Here is a 19473-nt window from a genome sequence, read left to right as displayed (position 1 = left end):
GTGCCCGATTTCGTTCCCCCGGCCTCTGGTCTTAATAACTCCTTGGGACATGCATATAAGTACAACCAATGGACATAAAACTCTGAGGAGGGAGGGTATGTATGGGAGGGAGGGAGGGGGGAAAAATCAAATATATTAAAATAAATTAAAATAAATAAATAAATAAATAAAATGGAAAAAAAACAACCCTTGGATTCCCAGTCTCGACCACGCTCCCGGAGGCTGCGCATGCTCCGTCACTAACCACCGCTCCCCCTCCCCCCTCCCCCCGCCCCGGGTGATCGGCACAAACCATTTCCAGTTGTGTCAGGTGAGGCGGCTCTACCTGCTCTCTCTCTTCCGGGGACAGGGTGGGCGCTGCGCTCCGCCTTCCCCGAGGAATACTCTTGGTGCTACCTGTTGTGGAAGTGTGAGCCACGGCGCCGGCGCCTGCTCGCGCTTCCGGGGTCCTCTCGCCGCGGAGCCTCGGACGGCACCGCCCCCTTCCCGCGCGGCGTTGGTGCGGTCCGCCCCGGTCACGTGGGCGCCAAGATGGCGGCCCCCAGAGCACGCTGCCAGCGTTGCGGCCCGTGAGGCGGCGGCGGCGGCGAACCGGCGGCGAGCCGTGCGTTTCCGGAGCGCGTTCGGCTGACCGGCGGCGGGGAGCACGGTGCGGGGCCCGGGCCTGGCGGGCGGGCGCGGGGAGGATGCCTCATGGGGCGGGGGCGGGGGTCCCGGCTCTGGGGTTCATTGGCTCGCGGTGTGAGGCACCTCCCCCTGGAGTCCGGGAGCTCTTCCTTCCGGGTTCCGGGTTCCGGGTCCCTGTCTCCAGCATCCCCGGGCTGGGGACCCACGTCTGGCGGCTCCTTCCTCGGGGTCCTGGGAGAACCGGCTGGTGAGGGCCCCGCGTGGACAGGTCCTGGGCAGCGGGCTCCTAGGAGTCTTCCGAGGAAAGGGATCCGGCGTGGGGCGACCCCTCCGGGAGGGGCAGCCCAGTTAAAGGAGATCTTTTGCTGAGAATTCTTGGTATAGAGTCTAGGAGGGAAGGGATGTCGAGGATCCAGGCCTCCTCTTCCTCCATCCCTGACCTATTCATCCTGTCTGGCTCTGAGGCCTTCACGGGGGTGGGTGTGTGGGGGGGGATTCCACTTTCTGCCTTGATTTGGGGCGGATCCCCGAAACCCCTCGCCTCCCCCGTCCGTCCGTCCCCCCCCCCCCCCCGAAAGCTAATGGGCCTCGGTGTGAGCCGCGGGCGCCCGGGGTCGCTGTCCCCGCCCCTGTCCTGAGCTGGAGGAGAGGCTGCTGGAGGATGGAGTGGTGGCGGGAGGGAAGGAATGAGGGCGCCGTGCTGGGGCGGCTGTGAGCGAACCTCATTCACGGTTACTGAGGATGCGGACGTGCACACCTTGCTTCGTGGCGCCCCTGGCAGCCAGTGGATGTCCAGTTCATCCGGCACAGACTTGCCAAGGCCTGTCAGGAGTCACTCCTGGCGGCTGTGGGTTTGACTGTGCCTCATGCAGGAGTCACTCCCTTTGATGTCACCTGGGCTCATGCAGCTGCACCGCCCTCATGGGGCCCTGGTGGAACCTGCTGCCGCTGCTGGGGGCCAGGGGCGAGGGATGCGGGGAGGAGGGGGCGGGCAGAGGGCTGCTGGCATGCCGCCACTGCTTGTCATGTTTGTTTTTTTAATTTTTTAAATATATCTTTATAAATTTCAAAGAGGAAGGGAGAGGGAGAGAAAGATAGAAGCATCAATGATGAGAGAGAATCATTGACCCGCTGGCACCTGCACGCCCCCCACGAGGGACTGAACCAGCACCTGGGGCATGTGCCCTTGACTGGAATCAAAGCCAGGACCCTACAGTCCACAGGCTGACGCTCTACCCACTGAGCCAAACCAGCAAGGGCTGCCTGTCACGTTTATTACGTGGCCTCCAGGTCCTTGTTGGTCTGGAGGAGGAGAGGGGAACCCTTCTTCCAGCCTCAGCCGCGTCGTTTCATCTTATCTCATCCACTTGACAGAGTGTCTGGTGTAGAGCTCAGTTGCCTGGGTTTATAGCTTTCCCACAACTTCTAAGCAAGCCATTAACCGCGGTGCTCGCTTCCCCTCCTGTGAATGGTCACCAGCCTGACTCCTCTGGTCACGGTACGATTGAATGAGCTCATCACTGTAAAGGGCGTAGGAGAGTGTCTGCACACATACACACACACACACATACACACACATGCTCTGTGGGTGTCAGCTGCTGCTACTGTGAGGGCGATTCTTATTGAGGCCTCCTGCGTGCTGGGGTACAGCAGGACAGGAGACTCGACCCCTGCTTTCAGCATCTCCTCGTCTAGTGAGGCCTCAGAAGGACCACAGCCAGCTAAGCCAGTAAACACGCAGCACGGTAGCTGCTAGTGCTAAGCGCTGCAAGGAAGGTAGAACAAGGGTGGGGAGCAGGAGCAGCATGGAAGGCTGTGATCAGCGAAGGCTTCTCTGAGGAGGTGACATCTGAGACGAGGAAGTGAGAGAGAGAGCGGGGCACTTGGGAATGAGCTTCCGAGGGAGAGAACAGCTGGGCAGAGGCCCAGGGCAGGAGTTTCCCTGGTTTGCTGGGGGAACCGGCGGAGGCCTGTTTGGAGTGGAATGAGGGGAGGGAAGGGAGGAAGTGAGGGTGGGGAGGGCGCCTGGCCTTCGGGACTCCCACGGAGTTTGGAGGAGTTTGGAGCAATAAGGCAACAGGAGGGTTTTGCAGAGGAACCACGTGTTTGGTTTCTATGGCAAAGGACTCCTGTGTCAGTCACCTGTGCTGTGTGACAGATTACACAGTGTTTCTTACGACCTACCCTCGTAAGCCACACTGTCATTTCTCCCACACCCTGTTGTTTACACAGGCCATCCTATTCACTGTGGGAGGGGCACCCTGAGCACAGATACCAGGAGGTGGGGGCCAGGGGACCAGCTACCACAGTCTCTGGCTGCTGTGTGGAGAGCAGACCCTCGGGGTAATTGCTGACTATAGGCCAAAGGCCCAGAGAGGGAAAGTAACCTGGGGCCAGAGCCAGGCTTGCAGCCTCGATATCCAGGCTGGACGGCAGGAGGGGCCGCTTGGCCAGGCTCTATGAATTGAACAGGTAAAGTCATGAGCAGAAGGACGCCTCTCACCGGCCTTCCGGGTTTCTGTGTTAAGGTTCTCGTGCCCGAGAGGAGCCAGAGGAAGGAGGCTGCACCATGGTGACGGAGCAGGAGGTGGAGGCCATCGGGAGGACGCTGGGCGACCCCCAGCAGCCCCTGCAGGCCCGCTTCCGGGCGCTCTTCACGCTCCGGGGGCTGGGCGGCCCGGACGCCATCGCCTGGATCAGCCGGGCCTTCAGCGATGACTCCGCCCTGCTCAAGCACGAGCTGGCCTACTGCCTGGGCCAGATGCAGGACCGCCGCGCCATCCCCGTGCTGGTGGACGTGCTGCGCGACACCCGCCAGGAGCCCATGGTGCGCCATGAGGCCGGTGAGTGTGAGGCCCTCACCCGTGCACGGGGCAGGCCGGGCTCAGCACATCGCCGCCCAGGGCAGCAGTAAGTGTGTTCGCCCACTGGCAGACAGGCTGTCCCACCACTCATTCTACCCTCGTAGCATAAGAGCCACCATAAGCCAGAGTCGCCGGGTGGGTGGGACCACACGGTGCTGAGATTTGAACTTCATGTAATTTTCGTGTGCCATGAATATTATCTGTAATTTAAAAAGGTTTTTTTTTTTTTTGCCCTGGCTGGTATTCTCAGTGATGAGAGCACCATCCTGAGTGCCAAAGGGTTGCGGGTTCGGGCCAGGGCGCATGCCCAGGTTGCAGTTTTTTTAATTTTTAAAAATTTTAAAAATTATTATCTGTGTACATATACCATTGCGCCCCCCCATCCCCTTTGCAGTTTTGATCCCCAGTTGGGGCATGTGCATGAGGCCACTGATGGATGTTTCTCACATCGATGTTTCTCTCCTTTTCTCTCTCTTTAGAATCAATGAAAAACATATCCTCGGGTGAGGATTAAGAACAAAGTATTTTTTAACTATAAAAGCCATTCTACGTGCCTATAAAGACAGACAGTGGGCTGTAGATTGCCAACCCCTTTTTCTTTTCTTTTAAAAAAAAATATTTTATTGATTTTTTACAGAGAGGAAGAGAAAGGGATAGAGAGCTAGAAACATTGATGAGAGAGAAACATCGATCAGCTGCCTCCTGCACACCTCGCACTGGGGATGTGCCCGCAACCAAGGTACATGCCCTTGACCGGAATCGGACCCGGGACCTTTCAGTCCAAAGACCTCCGCTCCATCCACTGAGCCAAACCGATTTCGGCCCAGCCCCTTTTTCATCTGTTCATTTCATTCATGGGACAAACATTTTTGAGGGCCTGTCGTGAGCGTCCCCTGAGGTGTCCAGGTCCTTTCTAATCAACTCGAACCCTCTCTCCTGGCTCCCAGGGGAGGCGTTGGGCGCCATCGGGGACCCGGAAGTCCTGGAGGTCCTGAAGCAGTACTCCACCGACCCTGTGACCGAGGTAACTCGGACAGCCCGCCCTCTCCCGCCCTCGCCCGGCCCGGCCCCAGGCCTGGGTCTGTCTGCCTTGGGGATTCTGGGGAGAGGCGGCAGTCAGGATGGGTGCAGGCTGCTCCCAATTTGGGCGAAAATGAACATTTCCATCAAAACCCACCCGTCCTGGGCCTTGAGTCGCTGTGGAGCTGTCCTCACCTCTGGCACCTTGTTGTCCGTCTCTCTCATGGCTACGCATCAGCTTTAGGGTAAAATCACAAGTCCTCACTGAGGCCCACACGCCCACAGTCTGTTCTGACCCCCTGGAGGGAGGCCACCTTTGTGGTTAGCTCCCCTGACAGGTCCGGCAGGTCCGCCTCAGGCCTCTGCGCTGGCTCTTTCCACCTGACTCCATCCTCATTGGTTCTGATGTCACCACCACACTGAGCGTTCCCTGCCCGGTCTCCCTTATCGCCCCCTAACGACCCCAAGGCCGCCACCATGTCCCCTCCTCCCAGGTGGCCGAGACGTGCCAGCTGGCTGTGTGCCGGCTGGAGTGGCTGCAGCAGCACGGCGAGGAGCCGGCCACGCCCGGGCCCTACCTCTCCGTGGACCCGGCCCCTCCGGCCAAGGAGCGCGACGTGGGGCGGCTGCGGGAGGCGCTCCTGGACGAAGCCCTGCCGCTGTTCGACCGCTACCGCGCCATGTTCGCCCTCCGAGATGCCGGTGGCGAGGAGGCGGCCCTGGCCCTGGCTGAGGGTGAGCAGCTGCATCTGTGACCTGGAACCACCTGTCCTGGGGACCAGCACCCTGGGCCCGGCCCAGCCCTTCCCCACGGTCTTCACACAAACTAACTCCAGCTCAGAGGTGGGGGGCAATCGTAGAGGCAAGGACACTGGCCTGAGGTCACACCCAGTCAGCAGAGTAGACCCTCAGCAACCTGGCTCCCGCATCCTCAATGCCTTCCTGTTAGGACTGTCTCTGCCCCTGGGTGCCCAGCCCCGCCCGCGTCCTCAGCCTCCCTGGCGGCACCGCACAGCCTGACTCCTCTGCCCCCGCCCCACAGGCCTCCGCTGCGGCAGCGCCCTCTTCCGCCACGAGATCGGCTACGTCCTGGGCCAGCTGCAGCACGAGGCGGCCGTGCCCCCGCTGGCCGCCGCCCTGGCCCGGCGCACGGAGAGCCCCATGGTGCGGCACGAGTGCGCCGAGGCCCTGGGCGCCATCGCCCGCCCCCGCTGCCTGGCCGCCCTGCGGGCGCACGCCGCCGACCCCGAGCGCGTGGTGCGGGAGAGCTGCGAGGTGGCCCTGGACGTGTACGCGCACGAGCGCGGGCCGGCCTTCCAGTACGCCGACGCGCTGGAGCAGCTGCGCTCGCCGCCCCCCTAGAGGCCCTGCCCCAGGACTCGGAGTCAGCGGGGCTCGCTCCCGGCTCCCGGAACCTGCTCCCGCCGGATCTCAGCCGCCTTTGCGTCTCGATTGCTCCCAGGACCAGGCCGAGGTGTCTGCGGTCCCTGCCCCGGGCTGCCCTGTGCGGTGGGATGTCAGCACGGGAGGGGGCTCTGGGGCGGGGGGCAGGGGTGAGGCAGTGCTCTGGGGAGGTTGCATGCCCCGGTTTCTCCAGGAACGAGGGGGTGCAGAGAAAGGGATGTGGGGAAATCTGTGTTCAGGGTGGGCTGGGCCAGGGACTTGGGCCAGGTGACAAGCAGGCCCCAGGCCACTGCTTCTGTGGAATATTAAATTATTTTTGCCAAGCAATTACTGTGTGTGTTGGGAGGCTGTGGGGCTCACGTTGGGTACTCTTACGGAACGTCTAAGTGGGGTGGGGCATTTGGAGAACTCAGCTCTGCGATCTGCCTGTGCTAGACGTGACCAGGGCAGGCCTGTGTCCCGCCTCACCTCCCGTCCCTGGCAGGGCATCTGCGCCTCAGCCCCGCCAAGAGGCTCAGGGAACAGCCCTCCAGCCTGCCCCTCCCCAGGCACCATGGGGGAATGGGAAGGGGTTCTGTGGTATGGCTCAGAGCTTGGGCTGTGGACTGCCATTCCAGGGCCCCCTCTCTCAGCCTTCAGCAGCCCATTCACTATTCTATGACGAGCCTAACCAGGTTTCCCATTTCCTGCTTTCTATGGGTTAACAAACAACCCTGATGCCGGGGGAGGGGATTCCATGAGGGCACGGGTGCCAGGAGGTGTGGGCACAACTCCGACCCATTTTTACAACAACGCCTTCTGCTCACAACTCTTCTGGCACCAATGTGTGAGTTTTCCATTTCTCTGCAGACACCAGCTGGGTGTCCTGCAATTCAGTCCTGACACGGATGGCCCGGAATGACACAGACGCCACCACCTTGAACTGTCCTCCCTTGGACCCACGGGGTTCTCACCACCCTGCTCACATTTGAGGGTTCGCTAGGAGAGCTGCCAGAGCTTGGAAAGGGCTTTGCTCACCATTTATTGTGAGGACAGACGGAGAGACGCAGGGCTGGGTCCAGAAGGGCCCCGAGCACAGGAGCTTCTGTCCCCTGGAACCGGCACACCGTCTCCGGGCACGTGGAGCCCCCAGGGCCCTGCATTGAGACCTGTGTGGAGAGCATCACTGGCACTGATGCAGGCGGGGTGGCAGGGGGCTGTCTCCTCACCCACGGGCGGTTTCCCCTCCCAGCCCATCTCAGTTTTAACGGGAGGGGTGGGTTACAAAGCACAAAGGGCCCTCGCTGGTTTGGCTCAGTGGGTAGAGCGTCGGCCTGCAGACTGAAGGGTCCCAGGTTCAATTCCGGTCAAGGGCACATGCCCGGGTTGGGGGCTCAATCCCCAGTGTGGGGCGTGCAGGAGGCAGCCAATCAATGATTCTCATCACTGATGTTTCTGTCTCCCTCTCCCTTCTCTCTGAAATCAATAAAAATATATTTAGCGGGGGAAAGGCACGAAGGCCTGGCTGGTATGGTTCAGAGGTTGCACATGGATCTGTGAACCAGGGGGCCTCAGTTTGATTGGGGTGCAGGCTCAATCCCCAGGCTCCATCACTGATGTTTCGATCTCTCCCTCTCCTTTCCTCTTGCTGAAACAATAAAACTATATATTTTAAAAAGCATGAATGGTTGTTCTAACTTTCTATCCCTCTCTGTAAAAAATCAATAAATTAAAAAAAAAAAAAAAAGCATGAAGGGCCGTAGCCCATTGGTTCAGAGGTTAAAGCGTTAGCCTGTGGACGAAGAGTCCGATTTCTATTCCGGCCAGGGGCATGCACCTCGGTTGCAGGCTTGATCCCTGGCCCCGGTATGGATGTGTCTCTCTTACAGGTGTCTCTCCCTCTCCCTCTCCCTTCCTATCTCTGAAATCGTTAAAAGAAGGCAGCATTCATTAAAAACAAAACACGCAGGGAAATGACAGGGTTTTAGGGACTTGATGCCAGGAACCTGGACAAAGATAAATACACGTTTCTTATTATCTCAGTGTCACAGGCACCCCCTCTTCCTGGGACCCTGCATTTGCCAAGCTTTAGCCCCCCCTCTCCCTCACTGCCTAGGGCTGGTCCTGGGGGGGGGGATCACCCCCTGGGTGGCCTGTCCACTGTCTGTAGGGATCTAACCTCATCTGTGCTGAGTCCTGTCTCTGCCCGGGGCTCCTCAGAGCTCCACACTCCGGCCCAGCTGCCCCTCCACATGTCCTCTTGAAGCACCTCAAACCCAGTACATCCTTACATTTCCGCTTAGTACTCCGAGGCTGCTTCTCCCACCGGAAATGGACACTCCAGCATTGTGGGTGGTCAGCCTAAAAGCATTCAGGTGTGACCAATTAAAACCTATCCCAGACCTGCACACTTCTCTCCTTCCTCTCCCAGGTTCAGCCTCATCATCGCCACCTTGTACCAGCTGTTTCCCTGTCCCTTGTCGGCCACTAGAGGGCGCCATTGAGCTCCCGAGTCCGCTTTCTTCTCTGCCTAGAAGGCTTTGCCCTGTCTCTCCGGTGGCTGGTTCCCTTACTGCTCTGAGCCTCTGCTCCAGTGTCATCTCGGAATGGCCTTGGCAGCCCTATTTTATTTTATTTATTTACTTTTTAAAAATATATTTTATTGATTTTTTACAGAGAGGAAGAGAGGGTTAGAAAGAAACATCGATGAGAGAGAATCATCGACCAGCTGCCTCTTGCACACCCTCTACTGGGGATGTGCCCACAACCAAGGTACATGCCCTGGACCGGAATCGAACCCGGGACCTTTCAGTCCACAGGCTGACACTCTATCCACTGAGCCAAACCGGTTTTGGTGGCAGCCCTACTTTAAACCTGAACTCCCTCCCAGCAGCACCAGCCCCTCCGCCTCCACTACCTCTCTTCATCTTCTCACCCGATACATCCCTTACGCTGAGGGTATGCTTTTCTCAGTCCCCTTTCCCACTCCGAATGTCAGGGCTTTTCCCAGGAGAGGGGCAGCCTGTGCAAAGGCCCTGAGGTAGCGGCGTGCGGGGCAGCTGCGGGTGTGGCTGGAGCTGAGCGAGGGAGGGGGCAGTGGGCAGAAGTGATTTGCGATGTGACTCATCCGGGCAGATGGTGGCCAGAGCGAAGCCCCAATCTTCTTACCCAAATCCCCTTAGGACTTCCGCCGCCCCGGCCGCCTCCGGCCTCTCCTGCCGGGCAGCGCCATGCCGGGGCTGGCGGGTGAGTTGGGGGCCGAGAGCGGGAGCCGGGCCCCACCCCTGTACGAGGAGTACCGCCCGCCGCCCCTGGACGCCATCCGCCTGCCCCGGTACGCGCTGTACCTGCTGCTGGCAGCGCTGCTGGTGCTGGCCGTGGCCTATGCCATTGTGGGCCATCTCATCAAGGACCTGGCCCACGACCTGGCCGGTGAGTCCAGCCCGCCGGGAGCCGGTTAGGCTGGAGCTGGGTCCCGGGGCCCCCCCAGTCGGGGAGGGCAGGAGGGTGGACGGGGACTGGGGGGGCAGGGCTTGGGCCGCTCCTCACCAGCTCCTGCGCAGACTGGGCCTTTGGCCCGAAGCCGGACCAGGAGGACGCCCCCCGGGAGCTGCGCCCGAGCCTGGAGGATGAGGATCTGGAGGAGCTGGACCTGCGGCTGGCCCTGGCCTGGCGGGGCGAGGAGGACAACGGCGGGGGTGCTGAGGGCGCGCCTGCAGCAGCCCCCGCCCGGGCCCCCCACCGCCCCTCCATCGCCTTCAAGGAACCGCCCGCCCGGAGCTCCTGGAGGCTGGACTGAGCTGGCACTGCCCTCGGCTCAGGCCCAGCGGCCGCCCCTGCCTCAGCGCTGTCCAGACGGGACCTGGGCCCCGGAGCCCCTTCTCCACGCTCGGCCCTGTCTCGGCAGAGAACCTGCCTTTCCTGGCTGCCGGGACTCTGCCGTTTCCACACGCCTGCGCCCCCGATTCCCAGTTTAACCCCACCGGCCTCCGACAAGCGGTGGGCAGCCTCTGAACCAAGAACGCCAAGATCTCAAAAATTGTATTATTAGCCAGCCCTTGCCTAGTTGTGCTGAATGAGCCATCTCCTCGTCTTATCTCATTTAACCCTCCGAGTGAGACTTTGTGCCCGTTTAACAGATGGGGGATGGAGGCACCGAGCCCAGAAATGACCTGTTTGGGGTTCTGCCCCCACTCACTCTTCTGAGACCCGCCCCCCCCCTCACTCCCAGCTCTGCTGCTCTGTCGCTGGATCTGTCTCTGGGGGTCCCGACGCCCCAGCCGGCCTGTGACCCGGGGTCGGCACCTGAGGCTTCCCTTCCCAGCTTTGCACCGGACAGGCGCACAGTGGGAGCTTCGCAGGCCGCTGGCTGGCTGAGGGCCTGCTCCCGGGCTGGGCTGCCTGCGCAGTGCACGTGAGCAGGTGGTCAGTCCGACCTCAGGAAAGCACACAGCGAGGCTCCGAAAGGCACGTGCCATGCTGCCGGCCTTCTCCAGCCCCCGCCCCGGGGAGGGCTCCGGGCTGAAGGCCCCCCCCCCCTCCACCACCTGCCTGGGCCGTGGCCGCCGTGGCAGCGGGAGTGCAGGGCCGTATCTGATCAGCCGGGACCAAAGTTGAGAGCCCGGAGCCTGAGTCATCAGCTGCCCAGGTGCCCTGTCTTCTGCCACAGGGCACGGCTGGCCTTGGGCACATCACCCGTCCCTCCCAGCGCCGGCCGGTCCCCGGGGCCGGGGGCGAGGATGAGGCCCAGGAAGCTGGTCGGGGGGAGACCCCTGGCCTCCCTGAGCTCCTCTGAAACCGAGGCAGCAACTTGTGTGAGGTTCGGAGAAGAAAACACATGAACGTGCTGAGCCTGGGCCACCTCAGGCCCCCCCCCCCCCCCGGGCGTGGAGCCTGGGGGCTCAGTGCTGCGGCCCTGGGCGGGCGCAGGGCGCAGGGCGCAGGTGGCAGCCTCCGGGTTAATCGTTACCCCGGGTCCAGAGTCTGCCCTCCTGGGGAGGGGGTGCCGCCAGGTGGGTGAAGGGCGGGCCCGCCCTGCCCGGACCCACCTGCGCCTTATCAGGGCTGGCAGGGCCTCGCTGGCCACAGAGGACCTGCTCCTCGGACCTCGCACCCGCGCCGCTGGCTCCTCCGCCATGGAGGCCCTGCGGACCCTCCTGGCGGTCAGCGCCCTGCTGCTTGTGCCCGCGGAAGCCCAGCAGGGTAGGGGCACCCTGGGGCGGCGGGGGGGGGGGGTGTGTGGGGTGAGCTCCCTCCCCAGGCCGGTCCCCAGCACCTTCCCTGCCCTGACACCCAGCCCCCACCTGTCTAAGCCGGTGGCGAGCAAACCGCCGCCTGAGAGCCACATGCGGCTCTTTGGCCCCTTTGGCCTGGGTGAGTCTGTTTTGAAGAAGTGGCGTTAGAAGAAGTTTAAAAACTGTGGCTCTCCGAAGAAATGTCAATCGTTGTGCTGTTGGTATTTGGCTCTGTGGACGAATGAGTTTGCCGACCACTGGGCTAAGCAACCCGGACTCCCTTCTCCCCGTCCCCTTCGGGGGGCCCTCCATGCCCCGTCTCTGAGTCCCGCCTCCACCCCCCAGCCATGGAGTACCGCCTGAAGCCGTGGCTGACGGGCCTGGCGGCCGTGGTGGGCTTCCTGTTCATCGTCTTCGTCCTCCTGCTCGTCAACCGCGTCTGGTGCTCCAAAAGGAGGTGAGAGCATCTGTCCCCCCGAGCCCCCACCCCCCACGCCCCACACCTCACCCCCACAGCCCCACACCTCACCCCCACAGCCCCACACCTCACCCCCCACAGCCCCACACCTCACCCCCCACACCTCACCCCCCACACCTCACCCCCCACAGCCCCACACCTCACCCCCCACAGCCCCACACCTCACCCCCCACAGCCCCACACCTCACCCCCCACAGACCCACACCTCACCCCCCACATCCCCACACCTCACCCCCCACAGCCCCACACCTCACCCCTCACAGCCCCACACCTCACCCCCCACATCCCCACACCTCACCCCCCCACAGCCCCACACCTCACCCCCCACAGCCCCACACCCCACAGCCCCACACCTCACCCCCCACAGCCCCACACCTCACCCCCCACAGCCCCACACCTCACCCCCCACCTCCCCGCCCCCCACAGCCCCACACCTCACCCCCCACACCTCACCCCCCACAGCCCCACACCTCACCCCCCACAGCCCCACACCTCACCCCCCACAGCCCCACACCTCACCCCCCACAGCCCCACACCCCACAGCCCCACACCTCACCCCCCACAGCCCCACACCTCACCCCCCACAGCCCCACACCTCACCCCCCACATCCCCGCACCCCACAGCCCCACACCTCACCCCCCACACCTCACCCCCCACATCCCCACACCTCACCCCCCACACCTCACCCCCACACCCCACACCTCACCCCCCACAGCCCCACACCTCACCCCCCCACAGCCCCACACCTCACCCCCCACATCCCCGCACCCCACAGCCCCACACCTCACCCCCCACACCTCACCCCCCACATCCCCACACCTCACCCCCCACACCTCACCCCCACACCCCACACCTCACCCCCCACAGACCCACACCTCACCCCCCACACCTCACCCCCCACATCCCCACACCTCACCCCCCACAGCCCCACACCTCACCCCTCACAGCCCCACACCTCACCCCCTAAGCCCCCCCACATCTCCCTCACCCTCCCCAGCCTCCTGTCCCTCTGCCCTTCCCAAAGTGCTGGGCACCCTCCCCTTCTCACCCTCTGGGGCCCTTCCCCCACCTCTCCATTCCATTATTCCCTAGACTCCCACCCACAGACCAGAAAGCCATGCAACCCGCCCCTCCTTGCTTCCTGGAGTTCATGGACCCCAACCCTGAAAAGAAGGGGTGCGGCTATCCTCACCCCATCCTTCACCCCCTCACCCCGTCTCCATCTCTCCTAGAGCTGAGGACGACGAGGCCATGCTCAGAATGGAGACCAGCCCGATCCGGAACGTGGACCTGAGGTACTGCCTGTGTGTGTGCCTGTGTGCGTGTGCGTGTGCCTGTGTGTGTGTGTGTGTGCATGTGAGTGTGTGTGCGGGGTGTGTGTGCGCGCGGGGGGGTGTGGGTGTGTGCGTGTGTGTGAGTGTATGTGGGTGAGTGTGTGTGGGTGTGTGTGCATGTGTCTGTGGGTGTGTGAGTGGATGTGGGTGTGTATATGTGTGGGTGTGTGGGTGTGTGTGGATGTGTGCAGGTGTGTGAGTGTGTGCGTGTGTGTGAGTGTATGTGGGTGTGTATATGTGTGGGTGTGTGAGTGCATGTGTGTGTGTGTGTGGGTGTGAGTGGGTGTGTGTGTGGGTGTGTGCGTGGGGAGTCGGAGTCTGCGTGAGCCCCCTTCTGGGGGAAGTGGTCGCCTTGTGATGAGTTCACCCATCCATGTACCTGTCCACTGTCCACTGTGCACAGATGACCTCTGTCCTTGAACACCTCAAGCACATTCCTGCCCCAGGGCCTTTGTACCTCCTGTGTGCTCTGATTGGAACCTCTTCCCATATCATCTGGCCGGCTCCTCCTCCAGTCCCTGCTCAGGTGTTTTCTCCTCACAGCAGCCCATCCTGCTCACCAGGTTGCTTTCCTGACACTGTGTCCCATGGCCAAGGCCAGGCCTAGGGGGCAAAGGTTGGGGCAGGAGTGCAGGACCTGAGAGGGGACTAGCCTGGCTGAAAGAGTCTCAGCTGAGCCCAAGATGTGCCATCCACCCATCCACCCTCCCACCCTCCCACCCACTCATCCTCCCATCCACCCATACTCCCATCCACCCATCCACCCACCCACCCACCCATTCACCCATCCTCCCATCCACCCACCCACCCACCCATTCACCCATCCACCCATCCTCCCATCCACCCATCCATCCACCTACCCATTCACCCTCCCATCCACCCATCCACCTTCCCATCCACCCATCCACCCACCCACCCATCCACCCTCCCACCCACCCATCCTCCCATCCACCCATCCACCCACCCACCCATTCACCCATCCACCCATCCATCCACCCACCCATTCACCCTCCCATCCACCCATCCACCCTCCCGTCCACCCATCCACCCACCCGTCCACCCATCCATCCTCCCGTCCACCCACCCACCCATCCATCCACCCATCCACCCATCCACCCACCCATCCACCCATCCACCCATCCATCCTCCCATTCACCCATCCACCTTCCCATCCACCCACCCACCCGTCCACCCATCTATCCTCCTATCCACCCATCCACCCATCCATCCTCCCATCCACCCATCCACCCATCCATCCTTCCATTCACCCATCCACCCTCCCATCCACCCACCCACCCGTCCACCCATCCATCCTCCCATCCACCCATCCACCCATCCACCCATCCATCCTCCCATCGCCCATCTGTTCCTCCATGGGACAAGTGAGCTTTAGTTTCTGACTTTGTAAAGTGGAAATTACCAAGTTGCAGCATTGGGCTTTATTTTGAGGATTCAGTGAAGACACTTCCTGTAAAACCCTCATCACAAGGCCTGGCCCAGGTGAATTTCCATTCAATAGGAGTGACTGTTTCTGATTGGGGTCTGGGGCCTGTGTCTCTCTATAGTCAAGAAGACAAGAGGGAGAAGGAGAAAAAGGCCAAGAAGGAAGGAGAGAGCAACCTGGGGCTGGAACTGGAGGAGAAAGAGGAGCAAGAGGAGCCCAGAAACCAGGAGACAGCCAAGATCACAACCATGTGAAGATTCCCTGCCACCTCCTCCAGGCAGCCCCCCAGAGATGCCCCCGTAACAAAGGGCCTGGACCTGAAGCTACTGGAATAACTACAGGAATCCAGGCCCTGGACGAAGAGGCTTGGACCTGCCTTCCCCCTCAGCCCCCAGCTCTTTGCCCCTCCATGTCTCTCTGCCCCTCCTTTCCGACCTGTCCTGGGTGGTGATTCTTATTGACGTGTGATGAAGAAATCCCCTACCTCCCGCATCCTCGTGGCTCCCCGTCTGGTTTCTTTTCCCTCTGCCTGAGGTTCTCGGTCAGAATCTCCTCCCCCAGGACCAATATGGGCCTGCCCCCCCACGGTAAATAGTCCCAGGATCCAGGACTACCTCTTGGGAACCTGCATTCAATTATTGATCAGAGCCCAGCCAGTGTGACTCAGTGGTTGAACGCTGACCTAGGAGCCAAGAGGTCAGGGCACATGCCCAGATTGCGGGCTTGATCCCTAGGGGCGGATGTATAGGAGGCATCTGATCAATGCTTCTCTCATCGGTGACGTTTCTCTTTCTCTCTTCTCCCTTCCTCTCTGAAGCAAATAAAAATGTATTTTAAAAAGAGAATTGGTCAGAGCTGCCCAGCCAGTGTGGGTCTGTGGACTGAGTGTTGCTGGTGTACCAAGTGGTCACTAGTTTGATTCCCGGTCAGGGCACATGCCCAGGTTGCAGACTCCGTACCAGCAGGGGGTATGAGGCAGCCCACTGATGTTTCTCTCTCACATCACAGTGATGTTTCGATCTCTCTCTTCCTTTCCCTTCTCCTCTCTCTAAAAAATAAATAAAAACGTATTTTAAAAAAGAAAAGAATTGATTTGCCCTGGCCCGTTTGGCTCAGTGAGTAGAGGATCGGCCTGTGGACTGAAGGGTCCTGGATTTGATCCTGGTCAAGGGCACATCCCTGAGTTGCAGGCTCGGTCCCAGGCCCTGGTCTGGGTGCATGGGAGAGTAGCCAATTGTGTCTCTTTCACATCGATGTTTCTCTCTCTCTTCCACTCTCTCTAAAATCAATGGAAAAATATCCTCAGGTGAGGATCAACAACAACCACAATCCACCAGACCCTTTCCCAGGGCCTCTGCTGGATCCTGGGACTGCTTACCATGGGCCGCACAGATGCCCTGGCGGGGGAGTGCTTGCCTGTAATCTGTCTTGCTGCCCGGAGCTGGGACTCGGAGCCCGGAGGGCTGTCTCCTGGAAGTCCCTGCCTCCTCCTCCCCCGGGTCTCGGGGCCACTCTGTTACCCCCTTCTGAGAAGCGTGTCTTGGAGGGCGGCCTCGGGGCCCTGCGTTTTCTTGAGATAGAAAAGCATTTTCTCCTCCCAGCTTCCAGCCGCCCTTTCTCCTCCCTTCCTCTGGGCCCCGGACCTTGCCCTGGACGTGGGCTGTTTCTTGGTTAAATATTCTTAATGAGGATCTTGAACGGTACGGCATTTGGAGCTCCGTTCCGGGCCCGTAGCGGGGGGTGGAGTCCTACCAGGATCCCTGCCAGGTGGGAGGAAAACCATAAAGAAATGAAGGAAACAAGCACCCACAAACACCGGGCTTCTTTATTCTCGCTCAGTCCCCAGCAGTGCCTGGTCGGCCCCATTTCCAGGTGAAAGCACTGAGGCTTAGAAAGAGGGCGGGCCTCCGGCGCTTGTTGACAGAGCCACGAGGGAAGCTCAGGCCGCCCAAATACGGCGCCGGCACCGGCAGGCTGTGGCTAAGGGCAGACTCGGAGGTTCTGGTGCCAGGTGGTGGTGGGGGGGTTTGGGGTGGGGAAATCCTCTCCTTGCTGTGGGTCCCCCTGGGAGAACTGTGTTCCTCTGCAGTGCTGTTGGCCCTGGGGCAGGTGACCTGACCTCTCTGAGTCTCAAGTCGGCTCTTTTTTTTGTTTTGTTTTGTTATTAATCCTCACTAGAGGGTATTTTCCCATTGGTTTTTAGAGCGAGTGGAAGGGAGGAGAGAGAGAGGGAAGGAAGGAGGGAGAGAGAGAGAAAAAAACATGGATGTGAGAGAGATGCATCGATCGGTTGCCTCCCACACAAGCCCTGACCAGCCTGCAACCGAGGTGCGTGCCCTTGGCCGGAACTGAACCCAGGGCCTTCAGCCCACAGGGCAATGCTCTGCCCACTCAGCCGCACGGGCGAGGCTCACGGCGGCTCTTCTGTGTGTGAAAACACGCATTCTGACCATCAGGCTGACCATCGGGCCTGAAGGAAGCTTAAGAGCCATGGCAAGGCCTGGCACCGAGTAGGTTCTGAGATGAGTTCCCCCTTTCCTGAAGCCCCCCCACCCCCCCGGCTTTGACTGCGGGGAAGGAGGGGGTCAGGGTGAGCTTCAGAGACAGGTGCTGGGGTGCCAGGGCCCCTCCCCGGGGAACCTGGAACCCAAGGAAGGGGGCCTCACCTCCCACTTCCTGTGGCTCTGGCCACACCCTGCCCCGGGGTGCCCCGGGGTGCCCCGGGGTGTCCTGGGCAGTCTACTTCCTTCTCCTGCCAGGGCTGCCCCCCAGAACCCGCTGGTCAGGAGCGAGGACAGACAGACCATGATGGACAGGTTCTGGACGACCCCGTGTTCCCTCCTCCCCACGCCGCCCCATGACCCTCCCTTCAGGCAGCTCTGGTCCCGGTCCTGAGGCAGGTTCAGGCCTTGGGGGGCAGGGAGGGGGACGAAGGGGAGAACCCCAACCTGGCGGCCAGGCTGCTGACCTGCACTGCTCCCACCGCAGTGGCCTGGAGGGAGCCGTGGTTGATGGGGCCGCTGCACAGGCCTGTCCTTCCTCATCTTCATCCTCACGTCCTCACCGGGGTCTCCGCCCCTCATTCGGAGCAGCCAATCTCTTCACAGGCAGGCCCCTCCTCTCCAAGCCCCGCCCTCTGCCCTCTCCTCCCACCCCCTTAAAGCCCCTCTCCTCTGCCTCCTCGCAGGGGGCAGGAGAGGGTCCCAGGGGTAATTAATTCTCTGATTCAGAACCACGGGGGGCCTCCATAACCTCGCTGACTTCCAGCCTGACTGCCCACCTGCCAAACAGGTGCTACCCCACAGAGAGCCCGTATACGCCCTCCGCCCTCCGATGGGAGCTGTGCCTCTATCCCCTCCCCTCTGACCCATTCATCAATCATCCACCTCTCTCATCCGCTTACCCATCCATCCACCCATCCACTTCTCCAACCCTCTCTCCTTCCAGCCATTCATTATCCCTCCCTCCCCGCTTCGTTACCCATCCTGTCTGTCCATCTCCATCCACCCATCCATCCTTCATCCATTCACCCATCCATGTACCTTTCCACTGTCCACACGCCCATCGCTCACCCATCCGCTCACTCACACACGTGTGCATGCATCAGTTGGTACGTCCCCGTGTCTCTGCCCACCCACTCACAGTCTTGAGATCCAGGAAGCCAGAGGGCCCAGATATGGGCTCATGGAGCTCAAGCCTGGGTTCTGGCACTTCTTTCCTTCTCAAATTTGGCAAATGCCCTCACCGCCTGCGCCTCGGCACCCCCCGGACCATGGCAACACCCAGGGTGCAGGACGCAGGGCCTGGGAACTGTGGGCCCGGGACAGTGAGTGCTTATTATTGTACACTGGGCTGTCTGGGCCCTTCGTGTCTCCGCAGCGACAAAAAGGAGAGGAGACGGAGAGAGGAGGAGGAGGAGGAGTGGGCGACTGGGGTGGGAGCTGAGGCAGGAAGGAGGCAGCCCGTGGCTGCGCCCATGCCTGCTCTGCGCCCTGTGAGCAAAGGCCTGGTTCTGGCGCCAGCAAAGTGGCTCCTTCTGGGGGAAGCGTCCCTGAGCGGAGAGGGCGCGGACCCACCCCGCTCCCTGGGCATCACATACCCCTTCCCAAGGCGGCTCCAGCTGGTCATATTTCCCAAGCTCGGAGGGCACCCCTGGACCACGAGCTCCCCACAAACCTGAGCCACCCGCCCGCCATCTCCGTCTCCACCCCTGCTTGGCTTCTGATTTCTGCTGCCCTTTGAACTCCGAGAGAAGCCGGCTCTTCCTCCGTCCTTCTGCCTCCAAGGCCGTTTGGGGCCGGCTCCCACGAGCTCACAGGAACGGTTCGGCTCCCAGCCGCGCCCCCGGCCTCCCTGGGCATCGCTGCTGCGTGGGAGCGGCCCACGCCCTTTCGCCGGCAGAGGGAAGGGGGAGAAGCTGCCAGTGGTCCTGCCCGTCTCTGCGGGACCCAGGCCAGAGCCAGCCGCCTCCTCCTGCCATCCCGCGTTTGCTATTCCTGAACGTGAACTTTGAGCAGGCTCAGCACGCCCACCGTTTCCTGGGAGACGGAGGCCCCTCCCACCACTCGCACTTCAGGGCGCTGTCTTGGGAGTGTGACCCCCAGGAGCTGAGGTTTGGGGGCGCACACACGTCATCCTCGCCTCACCTTCCTGTGCTGCCTCAGGCAACCAACGCCCCTCTCTGCCTCAGTGCCGCGCCCTGTCGAGGCACATCAGACACCTCCATGGGGATTGAAGGAAATTCTGTCTACACCACTCCTGTGCACAGGACACAGCCCAAAGGCGTTATGAATGTCGGTTTTCCGTTCCGCTGCAGGGGTGGCAATGGACAGGGGAGTGACACTTCCCTCTCAGGCTGGGGGAATTCTGAAGGTCAGAGGGTGTTTTCTTATTGTTTTTTAAAATCCTACCTGAGGATATGCTTTACAGATGAGAGAGAGAGAGAGAGAGAGAGAGAGAGAGAGAGAGAGAGAGGAAGGAAGAGAGAGGAGAGAGAGGGGGGGGAGAGAGAGAGAGAGAGAGAGAGAGAGAGGAAGGGAGGGAGAGAGAGAGAGGGGGAGGGAGGGAGGGGAGAGAGAGAGAGAGAGA

At 61.2% G+C, this 19473-nt stretch overlaps 3 protein-coding genes across 7 annotated transcripts; all 3 read left to right on the top strand.

The window, feature by feature from the left end:
* Nucleotides 1-321: 321 nt before the first annotated feature.
* On the top strand, nt 322-6347 carry DOHH (deoxyhypusine hydroxylase). 4 transcript variants are annotated; one of them, XM_036459962.2, is made up of 5 exons: nt 322-649; nt 3156-3470; nt 4439-4515; nt 5006-5246; nt 5554-6343. In XM_036459962.2, the coding sequence occupies exons 2-5, from the start codon at nt 3197-3199 to the stop codon at nt 5871-5873; spliced, it is 912 nt and encodes a 303-aa protein (XP_036315855.1). In that variant the 5' UTR covers nt 322-649; nt 3156-3196; the 3' UTR covers nt 5874-6343. The 4 variants fall into 4 exon arrangements, with proteins under 4 accessions (XP_036315855.1, XP_045445016.1, XP_036315856.1 ...); XM_045589060.1 differs by lacking the exon at nt 322-649 and adding an exon at nt 756-874 and having other exon boundaries at nt 5554-6347; XM_036459963.2 differs by lacking the exon at nt 322-649 and adding an exon at nt 948-966 and having other exon boundaries at nt 5554-6347.
* A 2432-nt stretch (nt 6348-8779) lies between these two features.
* Nucleotides 8780-9864, top strand: LOC123653299. The gene is made up of 2 exons (XM_045589040.1): nt 8780-9326; nt 9458-9864. The coding sequence occupies exons 1-2, from the start codon at nt 9125-9127 to the stop codon at nt 9691-9693; spliced, it is 438 nt and encodes a 145-aa protein (XP_045444996.1). The 5' UTR covers nt 8780-9124; the 3' UTR covers nt 9694-9864.
* A 999-nt stretch (nt 9865-10863) lies between these two features.
* SMIM24 (small integral membrane protein 24) lies at nt 10864-14874 on the top strand. Of its 2 annotated transcripts, none has more exons than XM_045589038.1 (4): nt 10864-11096; nt 11474-11585; nt 12840-12911; nt 14507-14874. In XM_045589038.1, the coding sequence occupies exons 1-4, from the start codon at nt 11030-11032 to the stop codon at nt 14637-14639; spliced, it is 384 nt and encodes a 127-aa protein (XP_045444994.1). In that variant the 5' UTR covers nt 10864-11029; the 3' UTR covers nt 14640-14874. The 2 variants fall into 2 exon arrangements, with proteins under 2 accessions (XP_045444994.1, XP_045444995.1); XM_045589039.1 differs by having other exon boundaries at nt 10871-11096; nt 12840-12902.
* The last annotated feature ends 4599 nt before the right edge of the window (nt 14875-19473 follow it).

The sequence above is a fragment of the Pipistrellus kuhlii genome, unplaced genomic scaffold (assembly GCF_014108245.1).
Source record: "Pipistrellus kuhlii isolate mPipKuh1 unplaced genomic scaffold, mPipKuh1.p scaffold_m20_p_30, whole genome shotgun sequence".
Classification (NCBI taxonomy): domain Eukaryota; kingdom Metazoa; phylum Chordata; class Mammalia; order Chiroptera; family Vespertilionidae; genus Pipistrellus; species Pipistrellus kuhlii.
This window is presented reverse-complemented; position numbering and strand designations above follow the sequence as displayed.